The sequence below is a fragment of the Symsagittifera roscoffensis genome, chromosome 1 (assembly GCF_963678635.1).
Source record: "Symsagittifera roscoffensis chromosome 1, txSymRosc1.1, whole genome shotgun sequence".
In the NCBI taxonomy this organism is placed as follows: Eukaryota; Metazoa; Xenacoelomorpha; order Acoela; family Convolutidae; genus Symsagittifera; species Symsagittifera roscoffensis.
In genome coordinates, this window is record NC_087062.1 from 66856694 (window position 1) to 66877872 (window position 21179).

General features: G+C 35.3%; 1 protein-coding gene across 2 annotated transcripts; it reads left to right on the plus strand.

Annotated features, from left to right (window-relative positions):
• Positions 1-3319: 3319 nt before the first annotated feature.
• LOC134847941 (uncharacterized) lies at positions 3320-13360 on the plus strand. Of its 2 annotated transcripts, none has more exons than XM_063865250.1 (10): positions 3320-3763; positions 5659-5766; positions 6360-6489; positions 6718-6969; positions 7126-7421; positions 8423-8625; positions 9115-9324; positions 9945-10170; positions 12446-12660; positions 12870-13360. In XM_063865250.1, exons 1-10 carry the CDS (start codon positions 3616-3618, stop codon positions 13092-13094), a joined length of 2013 nt encoding a protein of 670 aa, XP_063721320.1. In that variant the 5' UTR covers positions 3320-3615; the 3' UTR covers positions 13095-13360. The 2 variants fall into 2 exon arrangements, with proteins under 2 accessions (XP_063721320.1, XP_063721311.1); XM_063865241.1 differs by having other exon boundaries at positions 12419-12660; positions 12870-13359.
• Positions 13361-21179: the final 7819 nt, after the last annotated feature.

Consider the following 21179-nt stretch of genomic DNA (forward strand, 5'->3'; position numbering starts at 1 on the left):
AATCAATTAGTACTTATCTTTTTGGCAATTTTGATGATGCTATGCAGCTGACATTCTCAATTTCATAAAAATTCAAATTAAACTATTGAGTGGGGATTAGTTACTACAAATTTTTTCGGCTCAACTGGTGTCTGCTTAAAAATTGTCGGCCTTGTTTCCGCTTCGTAATTTTTTTTCAGTTGCTAATTTCAATTGTCTTGCTTGGCATGTTTGCCTGGAGTTCCTATTCGATAAAAACAGGTATTATGAAAACTATTGGATATGATTTTTTGTTTTATTTTTTTTGAGACGTTTTGGAAAGTTTTGCCCTTTTTTGCAAACCGATTTTCAAAAAAAGGGTATCCATAAAAAGACCTCTTTCACTCTTGTGTGCCTTCTGGTATCTTTTTGATTTACCCTGTTGTATACAGCCATCGAACAAGTCTGTGGGGGAAAACTTGGCCGATAATTTTGATTTTTCTTTCATTTTCTCAAAAAATAACCTACGAAATCTGAGATTTTGGTTTCATTGAATGGAGTGGATTTGAAAAGCTCGCTCTATCAGCGGCTATGTCCAAGTTTTTTTAAACATTAATTTATGGCCCTCGGAATAGTGAAGTTTTTGATTTTTTTGTTCGTTTCTTGAATCTTTTCGACTTTTCGCAAAAACTAACCTCCCAAACCTGACTTTGTGGGTTAAATGGAGATGACAGGTAGTGAGAATCTCTCCTTCATTAACCGCCACGCTTCAAATTGTATGAATTTTTATCAAAAAATACCCTCCCATATCTGAGATTTTGCGTTCAATCCAAAGAACGGGTTGTGGGAATCTCCTTTGCATATGCGACTACGCCCAAATTTATTCGACATAGGAAATGATGGCCCTCGGGTAAGTCAAAAATTTGATTTTTTAAACCGTTTTTTTTTTCTTCGAAACTTTGAGTTTTCTCCAGAACTACGCTGCCAAACCAGGATTTTCGGGTTCAATCGAAATAACAGGTTGGTTGAATCTCTTTTGTGTGAATGGCTACGCCCAAATTTTGTTTAAAACGAAAAGCTATAATTCTCGGAAATGTCAACTTTTTAATTTGTTGACCGTTTTGTGGAATCTTTTCTACTTAACTGGCCACGACTTGTTATTAGCAGAAAAAACTTACGGATTTCGGAAAGTCAAGTTTTTAAACTTTGACCGTTTTTTTTAAAAAACATTTAGAATTTTTTAAAAAACTACCTATCAAATCTGAGATGAAAAATTCAATCGAAAGAAGTGGTTGTGCGATGTTTTCCTGCTGAAGCGGCTACTCCCTAATTTTTTGTAAGAAATTTTGTCTTTGGGAAAGTTCCCTTGTCTCCAAAATTTTCAATCTTCTCTCTTATTTTTAGAGAATCAAGTAAGGTTTTGTGTAAAAACTAGTTTTTGAAAATATGTACTTTATCTGGCATCAGTATAACAAATTCAGAAAATGCCAGACACGTGCCTCCAGCTTTAGATGGGTCCTAGTTGTCCTTCATCGAGACATGCGAAAATTGTGGTTCACCTAGTTTTTTCAACATTTTCTTTTTTGCACTTGTTTTTGTTATGATTGCGTTGTATCGCAAGTGGTGCGAAGCTCTGCTTCGCCTGTGTTAATCTATATAGTAACATACCACTATCTAAATTACATAATTCCTAAACCTTTTCAATGTTAGTTTTGGCATAAAGAGAAGATTTTTCAAATAGTTTGCTGCTGAAAAATGACTGTATGGATTTTTAAAGCGTCAATAAACGTAGCCGTGATTAGGTCGTGAGTTTTTCCGGAGAGGCTCAAATTTGATTTTTTTTTCGTTTGAGTATTTATTTCCTTTAAAGTTTTGAAAGTGTTGAAAGGTCACAAAAAACGCGATCGACTTCTAGTTTCGAAAGTGGATTTTACATTTCAGAAATCTCAGCAAGAAATAAAAAGTACCTATCGATTCAGTTTTCTCAAATTGGGTAATTCTATCCAAAAAAGTATCACTCATAAATTTTTCTTTAAGTTCAAAGAGCTTTAAGGTCTTATATTTTTTCTGCGATTTTCTGCGAAGTGGAATATCTCTCCAGTTTATTCTATAGTGCCCGGTCTTATACTTCATTCTATTCATTTTTAATTGCGATGTTTTTTCTTCATCGCTGACCGAAAACTAACCTTTTCTTAAAGTTTTATAGCGCTTTCAGAATTTCACCAAATCCATTGATAAAGATGAATGAGCAAGTGTGAAACAATTTTCAATCACGAAAAACTATTGATAGTTTGTTTTGTTTTTTGTTTCACGCATTTTGAATCAACGAGGCTCGTATGAAAATCACGAGATGGATCATAATAGTTGATAAGCATCTAGCCGATTTTTTGGTTCTCGTAATTTGAATACGCACTGCCTCATCTAATAGCAAAGTAAGTATTTAGATAGCAGTTAGATGATGCAGCTTGAAGTTGCAATTTTTTGATTTCAAGGAGCAAATGAACGGATTTTTTTTTTCACGTTTTTATCGTTTTCTCTCAAACTATAACAAAATAAGATTGAAATTTTGACTCATGTTAGATGGAACTATTTGGAATGATGTTACCAGATCAATTATTGAGAACTCTTAGTTTTGAATGCGTAAACTAGCCAGTAAATCATAATTAGTTTCAGAGGTTTTCTTGCTTTGGAAGCAATTTAAAAAACGACACAAGGAATTTGAATGTATGCACTCAAATTGGTTCTCTGGGAAGCGGATGATCTTAACGTAGTCTCTAGGCCTCGGAAAAACGATAGGCAAAAAGTTTTGAAAGATACGCTTGGTCCGGCGTGCGTCAAAAAAATGGTCGTATCTGTTTTGACGATACATATATTAAAAGGTCTTGGTCGCATGTACTAAAAATTTGGATCGATTAATATCCTTCCAAATAGTTTCAACCAGCATGTGTCAAAATTTTAATCCCTATTTCTCTAAAAATTGCAGAAAAAACGACAAAAACATAAAATACACCTCAGTAAACAAAAAAATTCAAGCGAAAGACGCAGACAGCAATGAATCCTGATGGAAAGTTCCATAAACCTGATGGAAGGTTCAGTTCTGTCCTGTGAATCTTGTTCTTTTCTCGATTAAAACTTCCGAAATAGGCTCAAACTGCATGTTAAATTAAGTTTATTTCATTATAGTATTTTTTAGCTCATACCGAGCGCTCTGTGCAACAACCGTCCACGAACAGTCGCGTTGTTGCGCTAACTTAAACTTAAAATGGAAATGAAGAAGATCTGTTGTCGATATTGAAGCTTTGTGTCCTGGTATCATAATTCTAACCAACGTCTGTGATCATTGGCGACAATTTTCAGATTTCATGCTGACTTACAATTGAACGGTAAAATATTGTAACAGGAATAGCTTGCAAAGCTTTCATGCATTTTTCTACAGATGTGTCAGAAAATCTGAAATTCGCAGCTGCGTATTCCAGTAACGCAGATGTCAAATTTACCTAAAAAACGAGCGATAGTTTAACAAAAGCAATTTAATCTTCTTTTGGTTTTCGAACCGCAAAGGTTTCAACCGAAAGTTTGCTGATTGTGTAATTATAAGTTCAACGAAAATTGCAAGAAGACGCCGCGGTTAGCGAACCGGATTTGACTTCAGCGATTATGACAAACACTTCTACGACTGCCCTGTCCAGTCACACCAATGACCCCTGCAAGGCCAATGCTCGCGTGTTCATCGGCAATCTGCCAACTGACAAGGTGGACAAAGCCACGCTGCTCACTCTCTTTAACAAGTACGGCGAAATCACAGGTCAGTAGTGCTCTTTTTAACTTTTAACTTAACGTCACTGTTTGTTGCCTGTCAACTGTCCAATCTGAATATAGATTTTTAGTTACTATGGCCTTTTGTTGTTTCGATCTATTATTTTGAATAAATTTTTGTTTCTGCTACAGCTTAAATTTTTCAATTAAACTCAAATGAAACTAACTACGCAACAGGAAATTGACCTATTAAAAGTTGATATAGTTGTTTACGCTTGCAGTCGGCAATTATTATCGACAAATCGGAATATGGGCTTTTTTTATGGTAAACAACTTGTCTTATAGAATGAATGAATCAGTTGTTAACTTGATCTGTAATGAAAACAAGTTTCAGCAGTTGAATTGGAGTATTTAAAACGTGTATTTTTGAAGCTTCCATGCTTGGACGACAAAGATCACTGAGAAGAGACTAGTTAAGACCTTGTTCTGAAAACAGAAAGTGTTCTGCTTTCAAACATAGTTTTTCGGATTGTATTTTTCGGATTGTATTTTTCGGGTTGTTTGCTGATTTTTCTCAAACCGCAATCAGTTAGAAAGCTTTTAACACACGCAACATTTTTTTCATATGATCAGTGTACGATCCTCCAACCGAAGTCGCAACTTTTTGTCTTCAATTTTTTTTGTAATTTTCGAGCCCAGTATGTGCGATTATTAGTTTCTATTTAGTCTCGTTTCAATTAATATGAGCTGTATTTGTAATTACTTGGCGGAATTACTGCTGCTTAGCATTTGCTACTAAAACATGCGCGAAAGTAGATCCAAGCAGGAATTGTCTTACTGCTAACTCATTTGATTGAAACTTAGCCGGGTGGTCGTATGTTCGAATCCGATATTCTCAGAAGCTTTTTTATTTAGAAGTTGATTCAGGAGTTTTTTTCGTCTTTGTAGTGTTAGCAAGAAGCCCTTTCTCAGCGTAGAAAGCATGATATAGACAACATAGTTTGAATATGGTTCTGTGCAAAATTCAACGATTAATAAAAAAATGCAGTTTTCTTATTACTTAATAACATTTGGCGTTGTTTATTAGAGCCCAAGTTCTTAAGTTTTTTGTTAAAAATAAGTATTTTGTGGTCACAATTTTATCACCTCAAAATTTAGGTTTTCTTGATGTGTTGCTTCTTAATTAAACAACTTTCATAGATTCCTAATGATACAAGTAGTTCAATTATATAAAATCCTGCAATGTTTTTCAAGTAGACGTTTTAGTTCCCACCGCGTCATTGAACGTGACCAGAAGGAACTACGGATTAGCTTTTTTTTTACCCAATTTACTCCCTCGAAAAAGCTTTCAGGTGGTCAATTGAAGTATCATATTAAAGCCCTTTCAATTGGTCTGGTTTCTTCCATTTTGCACTCCGTGATGATAAGACAAATGGTGTCTTCCTATCTAATTCTACTGAAATTTACCTTATTGCAGCTGTAATGAGCCAAGTCTGCGGAAGCTAATCTAATTGAACGTACTCATAATGCCTGGAGAAAAAGAAAAGAAAAAACCACACACATTTTCATGCAAAAGATTACGTTTTTTTCGATGTTTTTTAAATCTTTCTTCTCTTTTATTTCGCCTAGCTAATTTATTATGGTAGAAATATTCTGTGACATTTGCACTGCCCCGGCTATTTTTGTCAGAATTGAAGAATATTTTTTTTATGTCCCACTTAATTATAAAAAGCAGTAGGCTTTTATCTAATTTAAACATCTGATTGAGTCTTTTTCCCTTTGTTAACTGGCTCACTCTTTTATTTGTGTATGTTCTATGTTGAAAAATGGCTATTTTCGGCGCTGGTAATTCTTTCGAACTCTCAGATGCTACGAACACTGTGCTCCTATATTGCGCCTCCTCCGGATTTGCGACTGCTTTTCAAATTGTGTGATATATTTCAGCTGTGTCTCTGCACAAGGGCTTCGCTTTCGTCCAATACACTTGTGAGGCAGACGCGAGAGATGCAGTGAACAGTGAGCACGGCCAACAGGTCTGCGGAAGCTACATTGGTGAGTGCAGTCTTGTGATGCCCCAAAATAGTGGTGTCATTGGCACGTCATAATGTACGATGAATGAAGACACAGAGGCAAAGGAACTTTGGCAAACTTTACCAAATAGTTTGGAAACAAGAACCACATTTCACCAAAAATCCTTGTTTTTCCTTGTTATATTAAGAGTCGATGAATTTAGTTCAGTCTCTTATATAGGTCGCGATGATTTTTTTTCAAAACACTGTCTAAAAATTTGTTCAGGCTCAAATTTACTTTTAGCGGTTTGACTATTGATTTCTTTCTGTGTTCAGTTCATTTCCTTTATTAAACGGAAGGCAAACTCCACTATCAAATAGCAAAAATGTGTAAAGGTCACGAAAAACGTGATCGACTTCTAATTTCGAAAATGAAACTTAAGTTCAGATTTTCTAGCAAAATAAAAATTTTACTCATTGATCCAACTTTCAAATCGGAATAATTTTCAGAAAACTTGTCAGTCATAAATTGTTCTAGAAATTCCTAGAGCCTGAAGGCCATATATTTTTTTCTTGGAAATTCGAAAGTTTTTCAAAAACCAAGTCAAACGAGTTCACAGAAAAGGAATTGTTTAGATTGCAAAGTAGCCAGTGAAGGCAGAAGTGGAGGCTTTTCTGGCTCCAGTGGCAGTTTTGTTAGTGCAGTGCAGAGTGCACCCAAGAACAGACAGAGTGCTCTCTCTAGATTCAGCCAGCCACTCAGCAGGTTAGAAGACTGCAACGCAAACATGTGCAAACAACGCTCTAATAAAGAATATTGTCATTGGTTTTTCAGTTCCTGGGGTAATACATTACCATTCAGAAATAACGTTCAATTATGGTTGTTCCAAATTTAGTTTACGCGGGCGATGTGGACGAAAACGAAATACATCATTTTCATTTTACCATGCAAAACAATATTTCAGTTTAGAAATTACTACTTGATTGTTTTAAGACCTGACTCGCCGCCTTCCCGATTTCACCAAGACCATTCAGCATACCCCCCACCTGTCCCTAAGTCTACTTCGGCATACTCCTCGGAGAGCTCTGAGTCGTGGGGTCGAGGAGGAACAGGGAGTGTGCCGTCTTCCTCGGTAGCCTACGGAACTCCTTCTTCACGCGAGGCTCCCATGTCCAAATACCAAGCAGAAATTCAAAAGGAGAGACCTTTTGACTGTCTTGTCATTAGCAGTGACAAATCTCTACGGTGAGAGAATCAAAACAAACAATTTGTATTTAGTGTCCGTTTTGCATTCAATTCATTTTTGATAGGCATTAATGAAGCATGTTCAATTTCTTTTGTTTTTAATTTAAATAAGGGAAGTTGTTCTCTTGCTGGGTAACAGAAAATTTGTTGTGCTAGTGATTTTGTGGACTACATAATCGGCTACCTCAAATCCACAGCGGGGCTGTCTTGTCACGTGATCACTTTACCCACCCCCATGTCTCATTGCCCAGCCTATCCCACAGTTGGGACAGGAAGCATGGCTGGTCCTCATCTGCCGCCGGGATCGAGTGTGGACCATTGGGAGGCCAGACGGCTCGTGGGGGATGTTGCGAGGTTGGGTTGTGTGCCGGTGAGTGTGGGTCCGGTGACGTACACAAACAGTGTTCAGAAGTCTCTCTCTGTCAACCTTCACTATGCAACAACTGTAGAAGGTAAAAACTTATTCCCTTATTTTAATCTTCCTGATTCCAGTTATTATGGGACTCCACTTTCTAACGTACAAGAACTAGTCGTTTTGATAAAGCTCAGTTTCATAAGCAAAATCAATATCACTGAAACGTCATTGTGACTCACTTTGCCTAATTTTAATGTTGACCGAATAGTCTAATTATATTTATTAAGTGTCGGAAAGAAGTGAAGAACTTGTTTAGGTCAATTAATTTTTTTTTTTATTTACCTAATGGCAGGGGCGGATCAGGATTTTCTCTAGGGCGGATTTTTCAAAATTTGACGACGATCTTTTCTTAAGGTCGATCAAATTGATTTTCCGAGCTCTCCTAAAGCACTAAAAAGACCCTGTTTTGGCCAATTTTTCTGCGCCTCAAGCAAATTTTTGAAAAAACAGGTTTAAAAAAAGCCGTTTTTGTGCACTTTTTGGAAAATTTTGACAAAAAAATGCGTTTTTTGGCGCGCGCTTCCGTCAAAAATAGTATATATTGGCGCCCAAAGAGCCTTTAGAAAAAATTTAGGGTCCGTCAGCCAAAAATAGATTTCTTAAAAAGTACCAAAGGGGGGACCCTTTGGGTCGGCAGGGGGTCAAATCCCCCCTTCCAAATTCGCACCTGCCTAATGGTTAAACTTTCTGAATTTGACTTAATCTCATAAAGTATTTTCGAAAATCAAAGAGCTTTAAGGAAGATTTGATATTTTTCCTTTTAAACCTCAAGAAGTTTTTTCTTCGAAACTGAAGAATTTTGTCTGGGATAAAAATCAATCGTTTTTTGGTTTCCGTGTGTCCATTGAAATTTTTTCAAATGTCTGTTGGCTGTCTTACATTAATAGTTAAAAAAGAGCTCGATAGATGTTGTAAGAATGGCGTTAAAGATAGCCTTGAAGAGTTATTTGTGTTATTGTCTCAATTATGATTGTCTGTTCTCATCTCACTTGTTGCCTTTTTGTTTTTCGCCGTGCGCCTGCCTTTTTGCTCGTGCAGAACACCGCCACATGCCTTTGCAGGAAGCATTCCACTTAATCATAACCTCATGTGTCCAGTTCTCTCTCCAGCAACGCTCCCAGCTGGTGTCGCCCAGTGCCCTGGTCGCCTACCCGGCCACCGCACTGTCACCGCACCAATACAAACAGGCTATCAGCAAGTCCAAAGGAAAAAGACGCCTAACTCGCGCCAAAGACGAACAGGTCAGTTAGTTAAAGACTGATAACGGAAGAAACAGTTTTAATTTTATCAATACAAGGAGGAACGAATGAAGTTTATTTAATAGCAGGGTTAGTTAAAAAACATTTTGAAAGAGTTTTTCTTAAGAAAATTTTCATCCGCTGATATCATGAATATATTCATCTCGGACTTCCAAAACGCACTCCATGGCTTTCTTATTTCAGATTGAGTCAATACTTGACCCCCGAACATTGGATGCAAACATTGGCTGCAAACCTTACATTTGCTGACCAAAAAATACGATGTTTTAAATCACACTGGAAGAAACTCCTTGTTTTTAATCTGATTCAACGGTTTTGAAACACTCTGGTTAGGAATAAAGACAATTGCAGGGATGAATATCATTTAAGGGCTCAAAAACATCTTGTCGAAAGCTTCTAATTCTGAGAAAAGTCTAAGTAAATAGATCATTTTAGCTACAAATCTGCATATTTGCTTTTTTCATTGATCAGACTGACTCTACGAGTGACAAACGAGGAGCTGGAAGTATTAGTCGATATAAGCGCCACTACAGAGACCGAGAGAATGATTCGGACTCTCCATCGGCCGCTGAACTGCTCGGAAGCGATGAAAATGGGGGATCGGAACACGACGGCATCGCTCGGAAGATCAAAGACAAACTCGCTCCCCCAACATGCAAGCGACCGGCTAAACTGCACGAGGTAAGGGAACTCATAGTTTTATGACATCAAGTGACTCAAAGGGAGGCGGAAATAACGTTGTACGAAATAACATAGTATGAAATTATGTAGTATCTCGTTGATTAGGAAATATCGTAGTGGGAAATATCGTAGTGTGAAGAGAACTTGATCTTTTGAAATCCATTGCGGTAAATTTGTACTTTTCATACCAATTAGTTTCAATTTGACAATATTTTCACTCTTTTGAAAAATTCAATGAAATGCATAAATTATACAATAATTTACTGGTTAGTTTAAATAAAACGAAAATTTCCCACTACGAAGTTTCACACTACGTTTTTCCGGTAATCGACTCAAAAATGTTGTTAGCATTTTCTTTATAATTTGATGTCCCAAATTGAATCAGCTTTAAGTGATTTTTTTACTTCATATTTCGAAAAAACCTCGTTCTGTAAAACTTTTATTATTATATGTTAATGCTGTTATTATATATTAATAATTCCGCTCCATGATTACTCGAAGGCTTCAAAAAATTTTAATTTAGGTCAATTGTTTGACATATGCGCGCCAATTGTTTTAGTCAGATTGCACCAATAAATTACTTTCAGCTGGGACTGGACTGTATTCTGTTCGGGTTTCAGGTTATCCAGTACATTCTGCAGGCTGTGGAGAAAACAGGGGCGGAGCCAGAAGTGAGTTTGGAGGAAATAGACCAAGCACTCTACACACTCCAACAGGCCAGGGCGGCCAGAGACAGCACCGGTACCACCAATAATAACATCAACAGCCACCACGAGATCAGCAGCATCAGTAGCAATTGCCACAGTGCCAATAATATGCCATCTGCCAATACAATACACGTACAAGGTAAGATGCGAGACACACCAATTCATTCCGAAGTTTATAGCTTGAATGGTTTTGTTAGAGAGTTGCTCCAATATTTACACAAGCATAGCTTGTGTTATAGTATGAACTATCTTTTTTTCCAACCCAAGTCGCAAATATTGTTGCGATAAAAATGTGTTCATTTTGAAAGTGTTCATCTTGATCAATACTAGATATTAAGTACAGCCAACGCTAAGGATATTAACACCGACTATTATTGTTCAGAATTTTGTATTGAAAGTAACGGAATATTTGTGCTCGGGGTGGTTTTTTTTCTTCAGACAAATTTCGACTTTTCAACTAGCCATTTTTGACGGAATTTTTTTAATCATACAGAAGGTATTGTCCTGAGCTTAAATTTGAAAATATATTTCACCTGTGATCATTTGTAAAGTTATGGGGGTTTAAAAATTGCCATTTCAGCTAATTTGGGACAATTAAGGCGCGATATATTTCGCGCTTTTAGCGCGTAAGTGGAGGTTTAACCCTTCTTAGAAATCGTTCCAAATTGGTTGAAGGAAGCTTACTTGCCATAACTGATTTGTTAATGAGAGCGAAATTTATCTTTTTGTGCTTTAAATGGCGTGTGGGGGGATAATTTTTTACAATAAATCTCAAATTTAAAAAAAAACTCATTTTCATTAACATTTAATTGTTCATGTTATTACTGCTCCATAGACTTTGAAAGGCAGTCAGAACATTCAGGGCTTCGCCCTGATACGAGCAGTTTTGTATTACAAGTAGCTTTTTAGCTTCAGGGTATCATTGATCTGTAGCGTAGAGGTAGGGAGGAGACCCGCAACAAAATAAGATGGTTCGAACCTGGGCAGGGTCATATAATTTAATGAACTTTTTCCTATACTAGCTAAAATGCGTCCGCTCTTTAAATTGAGGCATGTGCAATTGATAAATTTCTTTCTTTTTCAAATTGACTGATACTGCTAATGTGGTGTAATTGGCTTGCGTCACTTAAGAAATGTAGTAGACTCAAAGTTTTACTCATTCAGTATTTCTCAGTAGCGTCATCGGTCATATTTTGCTTGTGTATTCGAAGTGCAACTTCGCCTCTGTGTTAGAAAGTTGCTCACTGATGGCTGTTTGGGCAAATTAGATTTTGTTCAATAGCTGTTTGTTATATTCAGGGTGTTTATCCACGTAAAATGTACAACAAATAGAAGTCGTTGAGCAGCGAGTGTTATAGAAACAGTCGACTTTCAATCAATATTCGAGCTGTAATGAGAAATTCTCCTTTATTTTTTACGAGTAATGAACGTAATGAGGACTCTTATATAGGTCTTGGCGATTGTTTTTTTTTCAGGAAAAGTTTTAGATCACGCTCAGTTTTGATTTTTCGCGGTTTGACTTTTGATTTATTTTTAAATTGGACTCCACTATCGGACAGAAAAAATGTTAAGTTTGAAAAAATGTTAACTTTATCGAAATGTTAACTTCAGTTTTGAAAGTGAATTTTGATGTTCAGATTTTCCAGCGGAATTAAAAATTTACATATTGATCAAGTTTTCTCAAATTGGGTTGATTTTATCAAAAAGCACCGGTCTTAGATAGTTCTTGAAATTCAAGCTCTAAGGGCATATATATATTTTTTAAAATTGGAAAGTGGAAGTTTTTTCAAAAATAAGTCCGATTCAGAAACAAGTGTTTTTTTTCCGATTCATTACGATCATTACTCTTTTCCAACTGTCAGTTATCTATCTTCTTATTATTGGAAAATAAACTATTAGAAATGTTTGCTATCTAGACCGACGAAAGGATGAAATTGAGGTACTGAAAGACGCGCGCTGTTTTAATAGAGTAGGAAATTTAAGATCATTTATCCCCGAGGAGAAAGACTAACATACAAACTTATCAGTTGTTTTACGGAGAACTGCTGTTGGGCCTGCATAAGAAATACAAGCGTTTTTTTATTGCTTGCCTCCCACGGACAATTTGAAAAAATATTTTCAAGGCAATTGATGCAAAGCTTTGTTTTAAAAATCCAAAAAAGAGATATCGGCTGTTCTGTATTGCGTTTTTTGATGAAAAGCAGTTAAAATGGAAGCAGTTGCATAATGTTCACAAAACATTCATTTGACCTTAATTTACTGCAAAGATCAACGAAAATGAGTCAACATTCGGTTTGGTGGTAAAGCAAGTTCATATTGGGTACGCTTATTCTTCTGCTGATTTTCTATTTTCAAGGCGACATGCACTCTTTTTTGACGTTGTTTAGGCCATACGACGCAGCTGTTGAATTTAGTTGCAACGATTCCCACCAGCAGCACAGAACTTTCGACAGTTAACGTGTCCCAACAAGGACAATGTATCAGTGCATCCGGAGCAACAGCTGTCGCAGTGTCCTCCAACACCAGCTACGTGGGCAGCGCCACCGCCACAGCAGTACTGAATGCCACCGGCACAGCGGTCGCTTATGTAGCCACACCCGCCACTCTAGTCGCCACCTCAACCGCAGATGCACGTGATTTTTTGTTATACCGTAATTGATGTTTTCGCCAAGCGAGTTCTGGTGTAGACTTGAGTTCAAGCTGGTTTAAAAAATTCGTATCTCCATCAAACGATGAATTTTTATTTGCACTGAGTCTTATTTTTTCTTTAGCGAAAAGACTATAAATCACTTCCAGAAAAAAGCATCATTCCTGTTATGCATAATTGATGTGTTGTAGATTGACAGCAGTTCGATTGAGGGCAACGGACCAACCGCTACAGTAGTTCCCTCGGCAGCCGCCTTTCTCCACCCTCAAACAGCAACCACCTACTTGACAACGACGGGACCCCCCACACAGTGTTTCATCCACGATAGCACCACTGGAATACAGTACCACGCGCAACCAGCCAATCCACAGCCACATGCCCATTTGCAAAATAACCAACACAATGGACGGGCATGAATTAAAACCCGATCATTGAAACACTGAAATTAGTTTTGAGCCCAAGTCGAGTAAACTCATTTAATTGCTGAACCCTGTTTTAATTGATTTGGAATGACGTATTAGCCACAAATTATCATTGAAAACGAAGCTTTTGCCTAGTTATGACATATATTTTGATGTGCATTCTGTGTTGTAAATCATGTTGCAATATACTTGTTCAAATAAAATCTGGAAAAAAGTCAACAAAGCGAGAAAGAAAACCTTAGCAGCTTGAAAAAAGTAGTTAGACTTACTGATAATATGAGACAGAGGCAAAAAATTTCAGTGAAACAATTACTTCAAAAATTTCGGGCAAAATTCTCCTAAAATTTTTGATTTGGTCAGAAAATTATGAAGTTACTAAACAAATTCAATTTCACTTAGATATTTCTTCTTTTTCGAAGGCTTTAGTGATATCTGTTCAATTCTCAATCCTATGGATAATTTTTTCCTACAATTAGTTGTTTGTTAGAGACAAACAGGGCATATTGTCTGGGAAAATGAGAACTACCTGATTTTGGTATCAGATTTACACTTTTCTGAAAGCATCATATTTAAAAAAATAAAATTTCATTTGTTTCTAATTTGAGCAATTAGTTTTACGAGCTCCCAAAATCTCCAGAAAAGAGCCGTTTGTGTATCTGTGGCTACCACTAGACAATCTAAGGCTTAAACAATTTTTAAGAGTTAATGAACGAACTGAAGACTCTTATATGGGTCTTGATGATTCAGTTTTTTTTTCAGGAAAAAGTCTGAAAAAGCTCTAATAACGACAAATTGATCAAACAAATTGAATCCAGGTTTTTATTAGACCGAGTTCATACCGAGTTCACACTTATTTTCGAATTTCATACTTTTAAACTTTGTGGCTGGATTATTTTGTGCGACTTTTTATTCGGCTATCCTTGTTATTTTGTCTCATCCTAAAGCGGGTGGGAATGAACTACGGTGATATGTTCTTTTTTTTCAAACTTGACTTTTATACTGACTTACGTATCTACTTCTGCTGCTAATTTGAACTGGTTTAATTTTGAAGCTATTAATAAGTGATTTTGATAGTTTAACAATGAATTCTGATACCGTTTTTGAATTCAAATAAACTAATCTGAAAATAGCGAAAAATTAACAAAAAAAGTTGTTCTTGATGTTTTTGTTCCGACAATTGAAAATGGTAAAGAAGATTGAAATCGGGTCATTCGGTCTTTTTTGTTCATTTATTTTACACACAAAATCAGGTATCACAATTAGCGATTGGTAAATGTCGCTTGATATGTCATATTAAAGCATTTTCAGCCGTAATTCGAACGACATAAAAAAGTTTTCAAAAAATTACTGTTCGAAAAAAAACAGGTATTATGAAAATGTATGGGATTGGGTTTTTTTATTTTTAATTTTTCTTGAAAACTACTTTCGCAAATCTGAGATTTTACTTTCGATAAAGAGAAAGGGTTGAGAAAAGCTCCTCTGCAGAAGCAATTTTGCCCCTATTTTTTGCATAAAAAGTTATGACCCCGGGAAATGTCCCACTTTCAATTTTTCGACCATTTTTCGAAAATTTTAATTTTCTAGAAAACTACCCTCCCAATTCTAAGATTTTTGTTTCAGTCCAAAAGACGGGTTGTGCTAAGCTCCCCTGCATAAACGGCTATGCCCAAGTTTTTCTCTCACAAAAAGTTACGACCCTCGGAAAAGTCAATTTCACTAATTTTTGACCGTTTTTTGAAATGTTTTGACTTTTCTCAAAAACAGCCCTCCTAATTCTGAGACTTTAGTTTCAATCGAAATGACAGGTTGTGAGAAGCTCTTCTTCAGAAACTATTACGCCCCTGCTGTTTTACCTAAAAAATTATGACCCTCGGAAAAGTCAAATGCACTATTTTTTGGCCGTTTTTTGAAACTTTTTGACTTTTCTCAAAAACTGCCCTCCCAATTCTGAGACTTAAGTTTCAATAGAAAGGACGGGTTGTGAGAAGCTCTTTTGCATAAGCGGTTACGCCCAAGTTTTTATACTAATCACCCTCGGAAACTACCTTAAGGAAACTACACTCCCAACTCTGAGGTTTTAGTTTCCATCGAAAATACGGGGTGTGAGCAGCTCCCCTGCAGAAGCGATTACGCTCCTATTGTTTTATACAGGAAATTATGACCCTCGGAAATGAAAAATTTTCGACTTTTCGACCGTTTTTTGAAATCTTCTAATCTTCTGAGATTTTAGTTTCAATCGAAAGGACTTGTTGTGAGAGCTCCTCTGCAGAAGCGATTACGCCCTATTCTTTTACACAAACAGTTATGACCCTCGGAAAATTCAATTTCACGATTTTTTGACCGTTTTTTCAAACTTTTTTGACTTTTCTCAAAACCTACCTCCCAATTCTGAGACTTTAGTTTCAATCAAAAGGACGGTTTATTAGAAACTCTTATGCATACACAAAAATTAAAAGTTTCAAAAAAAGTCAAAACACTGATAATTTGACTTTTATGAGGATCATCATAAAAGTGCAATTATCAATGTTTTGACTTCTTTTTGAAACTTTTAGAAAATTTGAGATTTTAGTTTCAATCGGAAGGAAGAGTTGTGAGAGTTCCTCTGCAGAAGCTATTACGCCCTGTTTTTTTACCCAAAAAGTTATGACCCTCGGAAATGTAAAAATTTCGACTTTTTTAAACCGATTTTGACTTTTTAGCTATTCTCGAAAACTACCCACCCAAATCTAATGAGCAACACTTTAAGCATCCTTCAACCTAAAAAGCTCTTGTAATCATTCCAATATTTAAAATAACTGAAGTAATTGATGAAAATAACAGATTTTGAAGTCATTAAATTCGGATTTACTTTTCTCTGCTATAGGTCTACTTTTGAAATTACCCTTGTCCTTCCGCATCAGTACAAAAATTTAAAAACTATCAAACAAGTGTTTCCGGCTTTAGCTGGCCTCTATTTGTCGCATTGCCAAACTTTGAAGTTTTTTAGAAGAGTTTTTTTGAAATTTTGAGCAAGTACAGCAATTGAGTAAGGTTCGTTATAGAAAAACTGTTTATATAGCCTGAGAAAACTTGAATATACCTTCAAGAAAACTCGTTTTTGCGCTCATTTAGCAATTAAAGTTGTTATACATTTTTTATTTGTTTTTTTGTTTGTTATTTGTTTTTGAAAACAAACGTTATCAATTATGTGTAATTCACTAATTTTGTAGGCGTTCTCATCACCTCGCGCGCAAAAAATGACAACAAGGTACTGGAAAAAGAAAGGCTATCCTTGCCTTGTTTTGTATATGCTTATAACATTTTTCGTGCTAACAACATTGTGATACGGCAACGGGAGGTTCTTTTTGTTCCGACCATTGGAAATGGGGGGGGGGGGGGACTTTGTATTTGGGAGTGTTTCAGTTTTTTCCACACAAAATCAAGCACCACAAATATTCATTTGAACAAGTCGAGTGTTATATTTTATATAACTTATTTCAGTCGTAAATTGAACGACATTGAAAAATTTCCAAAAATTGTTCCCAGTGCTGAGAAAAACAGGTTTGAAAACCTGTCTAATTTCCAGCGAAAAAAGTTCTAACGTCTAATTTGTAACAATTTTATAATTGTTAGTTTAAACTTAAATTAGGAAACTAACTATTACAAAGTTTTTCTAATTTAAAATAAGTTATCGAAAACTCCTTCTTGTTGATTGTAAGAACAAAAAAATTCTGAAAAAAAGTTTGAAAAAGTTTTCGAAAAAGTTTTTGATTTGTTTTTAATTTTTATTTGCTGCTTTTGAATGAACCTAATTTACTTTTAATATCAAAATTGTAGGCTATCATTGTTTGTAGTTTTGTAACAATATGGTGGGAACATTCTGTGCTACTTGCACAGAAACCGGCTATCCTTACTATTTTTTGATATTGCCTTTTATAATTGAGCTAACATATGCAACTTATATAAAACCAAAATTCCTGAGTAAAATCATTAAATAACATTAGCCCGAAATTTTCAATCTGGGTAATGTTTATCCGAAAAATAATCAATTGAAAAAATTGAGAAATTCTAAGAGCTTCAAGACGAACTAATTGTTTGTTAAATTTGTTCAAATTTTATCGTTTGTTACATTTCAGCCTTTAGGGGACCTGGCGTCATTTACTTTTGATATTATTATGTACTTAATGCTATATGACAATGACTTTTAAGCTGAATTTCTCGAAAACTTGATATAAAGAAAAATTATATCAAGTTTGTTTTTTAAGTTACCCTGACTTCCTTAAGACGTATGGAAATACGTCGGCTATGATATTTTGATGTGCCCACTGCTTAGAATGAAACTAAATTGGTGTGTCATGCTATAGAAAATCAGTATATTAGAAAAACAGAAATGATTGTTCCCGGAAAGGGATGGAAATTCTGCTTTGTCTTAGAGAAAACTCCTTGTCTGAGGTTCCGAAGGCATCTATTCCAACTTCACAATTTGAAAAGGTTAATAATTGTATTTATTTTACGTTGGAAAAACAAACAATTGACATTAAAAGTGAAATACATATACTTACTTACCTTCTTATCGTGAAACGCGAAAGTTTTGATTGTATTGTTCTTACTTTTCATGGCGATCATCAAAAATGATCGCATATTTTTGTCTTTGGGCTAATTATTTAATAGCAAAAAAAGATCTAAAAGCAAATGGCAGATAAGTTAGAGTGAATACTGATAATTAAACTCTTCCAGTCGTGTTTTTGAGCAGCAATGAAAACACTAAAATTAATCAGTGTTGAGTAAATTGGCCGTTGATTTTTTGGGCGGGTTCGGACGCTCTTTCCCCAAGGATTCGATCCCCTGCCGACCCAAAGGGTCTCCCCTTTGAACTATTTTCAGATATCCATTTTTGGCTGACCGACCTTAAAACTTTTCCAAAGGCGCCTTTGGCGCCAATATATACTTATTTTAAGGGGGGAGCGCGCGCCGAAAAAAACGCAATTTTTCGTTAAAATTTTTCCTAAAGTTGCCCAAAAACGCCTTTTTGGCCTGTTTTTTTAAAGTTTAACCTGCGTCGCTGAAAACTTGGCAAAAACAAGGACTTTTTAGTGCTTTGGGAGAGCTCGGAAAACCAATTTGGTCGACTTAAAAAAAAAGGCGTCAAAACTTCAAAAATGATTTGAAAATCCGCCCCCTCAAGAAAATCCTAGATCCCTGCTTGATTGAAATGATTATAAACAGGTAAAGTTGATTAAAAGAATGCTTACAATCAGCAAAAAGATTAAGTCGTGTCAGCAAACAATAAAAAAAATTTTATGAGTAAAACAATCCACCACGGCATTGTTGATTATTTTTTGTTCGAACGCAAATTGAAATTTTTGTAGTGGTTAAAGTGAAGGGCACTATTATAGTTTTCTTTTGCAAAAAGGTGCGAGCATAGAGCACATCTGACATGCTTTTTTTCTTCCAATTTCTTCGGTTTCACTTATTGTTTCGACCACCTAATAGGAGAAAGTAATTGTATCTTTAGCCTTTTTTGGAACCTAAGTTACAGCAGTGGAACCAGTTCTAAACTAGAATTTATAATTGGTTATAAATATTATTCTCTAACTCTATAAAATATTCTTAACTAACCAATCGTATTCCATAACTAACATTTACACTTAATTGTAAGTGCTGAAACTACTCGTAGGTTCAGCACCAGAGCAATTTGAATTAAACTTAGAATACAGTTATTCTCCTTCTGGAAACTAACTCGCATAAACCAGTATACACTAGATCTGTTGAGACTAGGAGATATAAAAGAAAGATTAAGATCGGTATTAGTTTAAGAAGTTGGACGAATATATCCGGCCGAAAATAAGATAGCGTGACGAGCAGACGGTGTATCTTATCTGAAATTACTCTATTAGTATAGTAAAACATATATAATTCATCTGGTGCGACCAAAAGTCTCGAACATGACCTTAACTAACTTATATTTAGAAAAAAATAGAATTTAGAATAAGACAATTGCAAAATTGCAAAAATGTAACATGGAATAGACAATTTACTAGAAATGTCTCTCCGACTCAATAGATCACCGCCAGTTTTCCCAACAATACGAGAAATACCAGGTATTGCAAGAAGACCAAGGACAAGGCACGATCTACAATTAGGAAGATATCTACCATTTGATTTCATGATATACGACGGAAACCGGAACAAACCTATGTATTTAGGATCATTTCCGCAGTAAATTTAAACTTTTATTCAATGACATAAGATTTGAAAATATTCTTCGGTAATCTTATTGTTGCAAAAGCTACTATTTATACAATAACGGCTGATACAAACATCACAAGTCGTTCCCTCCAAAAATCTGCAGTAAATTAAAACATTTTGAATAAAATAGTTTATTGAATAAAATTACAAAAATTCGTTAAAACAAAAAATCATCGTTAGTTTTAATAATCCATCAAATCATTTCTTCATCCCAGCTTCATCATCTAAAAAATAACAGCACATTACACAAAACTAACTTCATCCTAAACTTTAATCTTAAACTTTCCACACTTAAACCTTTACATTAAACTTTATCAAGGCTTATCCTTGTTTTCTCTTAAATTTATCTCAACTTAAAAAACAGATCATCAAGGCTTTCCTTGGATCTTTAAACAGTCACTTAAATTAACTTTCTTTACTTTCTGATCATCATGGCTTTTCTTGGATCAAACGGAACAATTTGGTTCCCCCCATATTTTAAAAAGTGTCTAACGACCTCAAACGTCGATTCACTACCCAACCCTTATCAAAGACCCAGGACTAATAGAAACTTTTGAAAAAGCTAGCTATTCTAATGAAGTTAAACAGTGAAGAACTTCGGTTACTCATTCTTCACTTGATTCCCTTCCTCTTAGATGACCCAGGCTAAAACACTTAAGCCTAATAAGTTATAAAATACTACCTAACGATCTACTTGCGTTCTAATTATACCTGAACCTTGTGGATTGATTTACTATTCTCCAACCCTTGATCACAAATCACAACCCCTAAGTAAGATTAGGTAAGTCTATCTCAAACTAGAACTAGTCACGAGAAAGTAAAAAAATCATTCTCACGAATCGATATACTACTCTCTCTCTCTCCAACCCGTCAAACCACGGCAACATATGCCACAAGATAAGATAACCAAACAAAAGAACTAACAGTTTAGGAAATTACAAACCTCTAACCCAAAAATATCATCCCTCATCCTAAAGCTGATGTCAAGAGATAATCTAGGTAACAAACAAACAATTGTATTACATAATTGTTTAATTAAAAACGAAAGATACGACCTTGTAATAACACCACACAGACAAACAATAGGATGTATAAGATCAAAACGACAAACACAAAAAAATACAATCATAACAAAACGAAAACAAATTATCAGAAAACGATTTTCAAAACAAAGAAACCTAGTCTCAGAGTCAGACACAAACACAATACGGGAACTTCAATAATTAAGAAAGATTCAATAAGTAAAAATAACCCGATCGACGACCAAATATTTTTTTTCCTACTCAAAAGCCACAACACCATCGTCAATAAAAGGAAAACGCAAAATAAAAAAGTCATATATCAACAAACCAATACGCCTATATAATTGGAATCAACCAATAAGGCATATTGAATGTTACACACTAAAAGTTTTACAATATAAACCATGATCGAGAACGACGCAAATTTTGGCGATAACTCAATACTCCCATTTTTTATAAAACACTAAACGATCCCTCCCGAGGACAAAAACAATTTTGCTATAACTTAATCGTAAATTTATTTGAAAAAGCAATTAACCCATGTAAACCAGAATTCCTTGAAGTACAAATAAAACGACAAATCCTTGATCACTACCTAAAAGATATATGTAAAATCAAATCACACTATGGTATATACAGAATCGAAATCGCATCACCAAAACAAAATCATCAAAAATACCAAATACAAGCAGACGATATAGATATAGAATTCTCGAAAATTTTTACAGACTATATAAAAAATATACAACACCAAAAATCACAAAGAGCAAATTCCATATTCACAAACAATGTATTCTCAATTATTTATAGCTATCTATCTATACTAAAA

What these genes read in the sequence shown, in the direction of transcription:
- LOC134847941 (XM_063865241.1), top strand. Translation starts at nt 3,616, where the DNA reads ATGACAAACACTTCTACGACTGCCCTGTCCAGTCACACCAATGACCCC. An exon ending in TTCAGCCAGCCACTCAGCAG is followed by an intron (nt 6,490 to 6,717) that starts GTTAGAAGACTG and finishes GATTGTTTTAAG; the next exon opens with ACCTGACTCGCCGCCTTCCC. An exon ending in AGCAGTGACAAATCTCTACG is followed by an intron (nt 6,970 to 7,125) that starts GTGAGAGAATCA and finishes TTGTTGTGCTAG; the next exon opens with TGATTTTGTGGACTACATAA.